Source organism: Lepidothrix coronata, unplaced genomic scaffold, assembly GCF_001604755.1.
Source record: "Lepidothrix coronata isolate B3197 unplaced genomic scaffold, Lepidothrix_coronata-1.0 Scaffold154, whole genome shotgun sequence".
Classification (NCBI taxonomy): domain Eukaryota; kingdom Metazoa; phylum Chordata; class Aves; order Passeriformes; family Pipridae; genus Lepidothrix; species Lepidothrix coronata.
In genome coordinates this window covers 259911-267631 of record NW_016690334.1, presented here as the reverse complement: position 1 = coordinate 267631, position 7721 = coordinate 259911, and the positions used below count along the sequence as shown (strand labels likewise).

Below are 7721 nucleotides of genomic sequence, written 5' to 3'. Positions count from 1 at the left end.
CGCCTGCCTGTTGTTTTTATTTATTTATTTATTTATTTATTTATTTATTTATTTATTTATTTCCTAGCTTGATCTTCGGGGCCATCACGTGCTTCACTGGCTTCCTGGGTGTCATCACGGGGGCGGGAGCGACCAAGTGGTGCCGGCTGAAGACGCAGCGGGCGGACCCGCTGGTGTGCGCCGTGGGCATGCTGGGCTCTGCCATCTTCATCTGCCTCATCTTCGTGGCTGCCAAGAGCAGCATCGTGGGAGCCTATGTAAGTGTGACCCTTCCCGTGTGCCAGTCCCCCCCAGACTCCCCTCACTGTCCCCCGCAGGAAGCCTGAGGTGTTGTCTTGCTTCTGCTTTTGGCATTTTGGCCCAGGCTGGGGGTGCCCGGTAGCTCAGCTGCTCATCCCTGCTGGCTGACTGTCATCAGCCGTGGGAACCCACAGGTCTGTTCTCTCTGTACCTCCACCCACACCTTTTTTATTGCTCTTACCCAATGTGTTGGTACAGGAAAATTGACCTCTTCCCTTGCAATGAGGGTATTGTAGCTGCAGTGGCACCAGGTTATAATTACAGTGTCATTTGTTTGTGGGCATGCTTTGGGCTGCCTTTAAGTACCATTCATTTCCATAACTGGATGGATTGCAGCAGACCAGTATTAATTACTGGGTGATTTCAGTTTGCTGTTATCTGTATCACCATAGCCCCAGTCACAGCCCAGGAACACACAGTCCTGGATGCTGCACAAATGCAGATTAAAATATGGCCCCTCCCCGAGCGTTTCTAAATGAATTATACAAAAGGACAGCAAATAGATCCAGGCAAATAGAATCATAGAATGGTTTGGGTTGGAAGGGTCTTTAAAGGTCATTTAGTCCAACCTCCCTGCACTGTGCAGGGACACCTTCCACCAGACCAGGTTGCTGAGAGCCCTGTCCAACCCGGCCTTGAATGTTCCCAGGGATGAGGCAGCAAGAGCTTCCCTGGGCAACCTGTGCCAGTGTTTTACCACCTCCTTTGTAAAAAGCTCCTTCCTTATATCTAATCTAAATCAACCCTCTTTTAGACTGAAGGGAAAAGGGAAAGCTCAACTGTAATAATCCAGCCTCAGGCTAAAATCTTGCTTCCAGTAGGGAGTGGAAATCCAGTCTCTGAACAGGTCCTGGGTTCCCTTTTAATACCACAGAGAGAACATGTGGGGTTCTGGGAGAGTTCAGGGTTCTGGGGTTCAGGGACCCAGGAGAAGTTTTTGAAGGGAAAGCAGGTGTTTGGAGTGGTGGGATCCCTTCTGAAAGCCCTCCCTCAGCCTCCACACAGCAGTGCACACTCCACCCACAAGGAGAATTCACTTACAATTAACCAGCCAACTGCTGTTCCTCCTTTCTCTGTGTTTCTGGCACTAGCCTGGCCATGGTTATTTGGTGAGTATTTCAGTAGCTGCCATTGTTGTGAGGAAGCACAAGAAGAAAGAGTCAAAGTTCAACATGACTAAGACAGGACCCAGAATGTCCACTCTGGCTGTTTAGAAAGTGCCAGAAGGAGATTCAGGTCTCTGGTCTGTGGCCTGGGCTAGAACTGACCTTCGGTTCAGCAGAAAAATGATCACCTCAGACAACCTGTGAGAGGCTGTTACTGGTTGGTGAAGCATTAACATTTCACTGTCAGCTGTCTCTGAGTGAAGATCCATCACATCCCTCACCTGCTCCCTCCACCTCTGTGTGATTTTCTCCTTTCTCAGATCCAATGACATGTTCATTTGTGGTGTTCAGTCTCTTCATGTAGAAACTCCTCCATTTCTAAGCTGGAAATGCTCTTTTCAAAAATTGTGCAGCAAAAGGTGGCCATTGATCTAATTTTTATCTTTTTTTTTCTGTAGTCTATAGCCATGTGACTATTCTGCATTGTATAAGCATGTAAATATAGATGGTATTATTTAACCAGTCTTAAAAACAATTTATTTTATTATGAATGGGCAGTAAATCTAATAAAGAGTCAGTGATTTGCCAAGGGAGTTATAGCTGCATATGGGGGGAGTTTGAGGAACATGAGCCAGTTTGTGATGCTGTTGGGCTGAAGCAGGTAACACTGCCTGTCTGTAACCCTAAATGTGCTCTCTCTGCTGCTGGAAACCTGACCCTAAAAAGGGTGGACAGGTCTGTGTTGGAGCTACCAGTGTCTTGTAACACAAGGTATTACGTGGCAGTGCCGTGTATCAGTTGAACTGACTTTTCAAGGCAAGTTTCAAACACCAGCCCTTGTTTTTCCGTGCCATTCAAAGCTGTTTCAGTCTTCCAGAGTGTTTAATTCCCCTGTATTTCACTGGGAGACCTGTCTTGCAAGGTTGCTTGGTGTAGAAGTTTCTCCTTGCTCTCTCTTTTAAGTCTCACTGGTCTGAAAGGAAGGAGAGACTGTCCTCTGACTCTGGAGCTGGAACACTGAGCTATGGTGGACAGAGTGGTGGACTGGGTTTCCCTTCCTTATCTCAAAATCTATGATAAATTCTCCTTCTGGAAACAATACAGGAAAACTTGTGGGATGATTTTCCCATCTCTGATATCTTCCTTCACAGCTCCTGTCCTGACTTACATCCTCGAGTTCTGTGTGTCTGTGAAAGGCAAGAGCAGTGTTCTGACCTGTCCCCCAGCATGGGGCTGTTTGCCAACCTTCTGTAGTGTGCCTGTCCTTAGACTGCTGTCATGGATCACACCATGTCAAAATTGACAGTTACTGGGTTTGGACCCCTCACTGGCTTTAAAATTCTTCCTTCCAAGCAGTTGGATGGCTCCCCATGAGATGGTGATCTCTGAGACTGAGCTCTGGTGGCCCCCAGATCACCATCTCCCTCCCTGCTTTAGTTAACAGTTGAGAGTTTTTAATGTCAGCATCAGCTTAAATGAAGTGTTCAGCACTCCAGCAAGAACCTGCAGAGCTCTTGGATTTATAGGTTTTATATTTCTGGAAAAAAACCTGCACATCCATGAGCATGATCCCCCTGGCCTTTACATGCTCTCTGCTCTCTTCCTCCCCTGAACACATCTACTTTTTCTCCCTTGCTCACTCTTACAGGTGCTTTTGGTCTCTGGGGGCAGCTGCTATTCCAGTTCTGTAGCAGCCATTCCTACCTGGAGCAGGGAGACAAATTACTTTTTTCCATCCAGTCTTTTCATATTAATCCAGTCAATTATTGGCAGTGGTAGAAGTGGCTGGCAAGGTGGAACAAACCAGTTTTCTGTGTCACTTTGCTTCCCACACACTTGTATTTCTCTCTTTTACAATCTCGCTTGGCTGTATAGTTCAATCAGTTCTTATTCAGTTTTCCTTGCAGTGTGTGTTGTAATCCAGCTCCTTAAACACCAATTTGCACATCTGTAGGTCCCACTCTTTCTGAAATATGTACTCTTTGGAACCTTGGTTTTCAAACCTGTCTCTGGAAACCCATTATCTGTGTGGCATCATCATCTCACACAGCTCAGGCAATTCAGCTGCTGATTTTACACTCCTTTAAATCTCCAAATGACTGGAGAGAGATGCTTTGCTTCTCCTTCCTCTTGACACTGTTCCAAGTTCCTCAATTTCAGCATCTATTTCAATTCCTCAAAGACATTTTATGATCTTGCAGAAACAGCAAATCCCAGGGTAAAACCTTACCATGGAGCTTTTACAGCAGCTCAGTCTCAGCTCCAGGGACTTCTGGTGATGTGGTGTTGGTGACTTGCCTGTTCCTGAGGCATCAGCATTGCCCAGCACTGAGCTGGAGCTGGAATTGCTCCACATCCACGAGGATATGAGGGTGTCTTACCCACCATTTCAGAGAGAAATACAAATAATGAAGATGTTGACGGATACCACGGAAGGAGTTTATAACCTGCTTAGGTCTTGCTGTGAGATCTGCTGGGGGGACCACTCTGAAACCTACTTTGTTTATAATTTTTGGGAATCAGAATTTGCTAACTCACTTAAACAGAATGGCTCAAGGGGGACATAACTTCTGCCAGCTCAGCACAGGTGAGCAGCTGGACACCAAAGGGAGATGGTGAGATATGACACAGCTGGAGTCAGAAGAGGATGTTTTCACAGAGCAGAAATCTCAGTGTAAAGTGAGGCTTCAAAAAGTGTGTGAGGAGTCAAACCCATGAGCATTTCAGGAGCTACTGATCTGTTCTGGAGCTGCCCTATTTGCAGTAAGCATCCCTAGAGTTCTCTCTCCAGCAGTAACATCACATATCCTCATTTGCCCTTTGCAGTGCATGAACTCATTTTTAGAAGTCCCCATTAGCAGCTGAAGGACAGACATTTTTTTTTAATGTCAGTATCTTTTGTCCTGCTTTTTGATCTTCTTCTTGTTCCTCTTCTCCTTTTACCAGTAGCCACACATCAAGCACATGGTTCATGGAATGGGTGAAATAACACATTCAGCAACTGAGAGCTGGTGCACTCTGAAGTCTGGAGCATTTCAGTGATTTATTTATAGGACTTGATAGGAATATAGGACTTGATAGGAATATAGGACTTAATAGGAATATAGGACTTACAGGAATTCAAGTGAATTCCTGCACGAGGGGCAAGTCCTCCTTGCTGCCTGTAACAATTCATCCATGTGTGCACTTCATGCACCTCAAGGCAAGCAGTTGCCTGTTTGCAACGTGTATGAGCAGGCAGGGCTTGTTGATGCTGCATTTGGAAGTGTGATCCCATCTTTGCCAAGCTCAATTTGAGCTCCATCCAGCCACAGAGCCCCAGCAGCAGCAAAGCTGGGGCAGGACACATTTCAGAGCAGGTCTGAGAGCCCACCTGGGGCTCTGAGAAGTCCTTGCTGTGGGACATGTGGCTCCAGCTCCTGTCAGCACCTCGGTTCAGTGGATCTGTGTCCTGAGCTTGGCAGCTGGCATTTCCAAGTTCAGGGCAGACCAGTGGACAGCGGGAAGGTGGGAATGGAGATTTCCTTGCCCACACCATCACAGAGGAAGCAGATCCAGTCACAGAGAGAGGGGATAGGGAGGGAGAATGTGTGGGAAACAAAGGCAATTTTAGAAACAAATAGAGGAAGCTTCTGTAGGTCGGTGTGTAAGACTTGCTAAATAAAGCAAATTATTCCTGGCAGTGACATGATGGTCTGAGGGGTTTAGGGAACCTCAGCTGGTGTGTGGGAAAGACAGTGGCAGTGGCCACATCATGCCATCTTGCAGTTTCTTGGCTTTTAATGTCTCTTGCTGACCATCTCCAAAGAGCCAGGGGTTATATTTCACCACAAGGCACTGATGTTGCCAAGCCCATACTTAATTCCTGTCTTGGCTGTACACAGATGTCACCCATGCTGTGCCATTGGGGAGGGAAGGGATCCTCCACCTCATCTGATGTGCTACAGAGTTTAACACATAACTGGGTTAACATTCCTGGTGATGAAAATGTCTGTGCTCTGGGGAGTTGGGGCCTTCTTGCCTTTTCTGACTGGCCTTTTGGAACAGAATGGTGCAAGTTGGACTTGATGGTCTTGCAGGCCTTTTCCAACCTCAACAATTCTGATTGTAGGTATGGAAGCTGTCTCTTCTTTCTGCTTTCTCATGTTCTACCATAACCAAATACGTCAGCCTTTGTTTTAGCTGCTCTGTAGTTCATAAACTTAGTTAGTTTACACTAACAAAATTGCAGGCCAACCCTCTAGAGCTCTGATACAAATCTATGGTTTGCTAATATTCAGGATAAACCACAACAGTAACAAGGAGTGTGTTGTGTAGGTAAGAGACAAATAAGCAACAAAGGCAAGTTTGCGACAGGTTGTTTTCCCTTTGAATGTCAAGTGAATAAATCTTCTCCTTTTTGTGTGTTTTGTTACAACAGATTTGCATTTTTATCGGAGAAACTCTTCTGTTTTCAAACTGGGCTATCACAGCAGACATTCTGATGGTGAGTGCACTTTGGAACAGCATCTTTTGGTGTTCAGAACAGTTTATGAGCTTGCAAGAACAACCTGAAATTCACAATTTCTTCCAAATCCTGCTTCAGCCTATTCTGGTTTTTTTTGTTACTAAGTGACATTATAGAGAGAGATAGAAAAAAGATTCTTCTTGTCCTTTGTTCTGAGCACCAGGGAGAGGAGATGTCCAGAAAGGACAACATTTCTGAATTCAAATAATTTCCCCAAATGTGAAGTGTTTGTGCAGAGCCCCACATGCACAGAATTCGGCCAGAATTTCCTAACAGTCAGCACATTCATGGATTTTGTTATCAATAACTCAGCTTTGTTCTGCCATAGGAAATCCTTCCCTCCCTCTCTCCCTTGTCTGACCACAAAGGCAGCTCATCTACCTACCATTCAACACATCCACAATAGAAACCCACCTCTGGGAGAGCAGAGAGGAAAAGAAAGTATAAAGAATTTTTGGATCGTGTCCACTTTATCCAAGAGGAAACTGTCAGGGACTTTTCACCTCATGTCTTTAATTTTTGATTCTTTCTCCACCACAGAGCTTTTTAAGTCTTTCAAATCAACAAGTTGACCTCAGCAGCCCTGTTTTCACATGAAATAGTGTGGACATTTGTTCAAGAGCCTTGTGTGTTTTGTAGAGGCTTCATCAGAGCTGCACAGAGCCCATCAAACATAACATGTTGAAACCCTGTTGTGAAGGAGGTGTTGCTTATTGTATGAAAAAAGAAAGGCACTAAGGCACAGAACCATTACAGGACTTGCCCGAGGTCCTTTGCCAGCTTGTTGACAGAACTAAAAATACAATCAGTCTGGCATCAACAGCAAACTGCCTTGGCTTGTATTTGTTGCTTGTGCAAACATCAAGGAGGAAACAATCAGGCTGGGTACTCCTAGATGGAAAGATAATGGTGTTGATGTATTGATTCAGCAAAGAACTTCAAGCCTCTGCTTTAGCAGTGTTTGTGCTGGAGTTCAGGGTTTGTTTGTGTGTTGAAGCAGCTCCGCAGTTGCCATCAGGGATCAACTTTCCATCTTTAACTCATTTGTGCGGGGAACGCTGTGGGGGGTGGGGAGTTAATTCCACTGCTCTCAGATGTGGCTAAACACGGAGAAATGAAGGTTTCAGGGTACTCTGGTAGCACTGGAGGGCTTTTAATTCCCGAGGTTCCTCCCTCCTGCCGGTCCGTGTGCTGTGACGGAGCTCTGAGCGGCGCTTCCCGGTGCTTCCGTGGGGTTTGCAGCTCCTGCTGAGTTCAGGGCTGCTCTGGCCATTTATGCAGCGGTATCTCAGCACTTGGACAGATGTGCAGCCTCCAGACCAGCTGTGCTGAGGAAGAAATTATAGAGCAGTGTGTGTAGCTGCTCATTCCTGCCTCCTGCCAGAGCTTCCTGTCGCATCCTGCCTCTGGCTGGGATGTTCCCGGGAGCGATCCCGGTTCTCTCCGCTCAGAATTCATGGATGGGTTTAAATGGCAGTTCTCTGTAGCCTCACTAGCATTGGCTGGCTCAGGTAAGGGCTCAGCCACCAGCACATCTGCAGCTCTCAGAGCAGCTGAGGTGGTGTCTCTGCTCAGAGGGAGGGTCCTGTGGGACGTGTTCAAGGTCCTCCAGAAAGTCTGTGCCAGAGAGAGACCTGAAATGTGGCCTCTGTTGTCTCAGGCTAACCCCAAAAGATATTTTTCAACCAACTGCTCTGTTATATCAAGGGTATTAGGGCTGGATCATTGTCCTGTTTTAATTACTCAGATCTTTTTGTGTTGATTTCAATGTGACTTCAGTATCCCATGGCTTTTTAACAGCTTTTATA

At 46.1% G+C, this 7721-nt stretch overlaps 1 protein-coding gene across 1 annotated transcript in view; it reads left to right on the top strand.

Annotated features, from left to right (window-relative positions):
* Nucleotides 1-7721, top strand: part of SPNS2 (sphingolipid transporter 2) — a 132657-nt gene that overhangs the window by 88889 nt on the left and 36047 nt on the right. The window contains exons 8-9 of the mRNA XM_017828836.1: nucleotides 68-257; nucleotides 5827-5892. Of these exons, the coding sequence (XP_017684325.1) occupies nucleotides 68-257; nucleotides 5827-5892 (256 nt within the window). The remainder of the gene's footprint in view (nucleotides 1-67; nucleotides 258-5826; nucleotides 5893-7721) is intronic.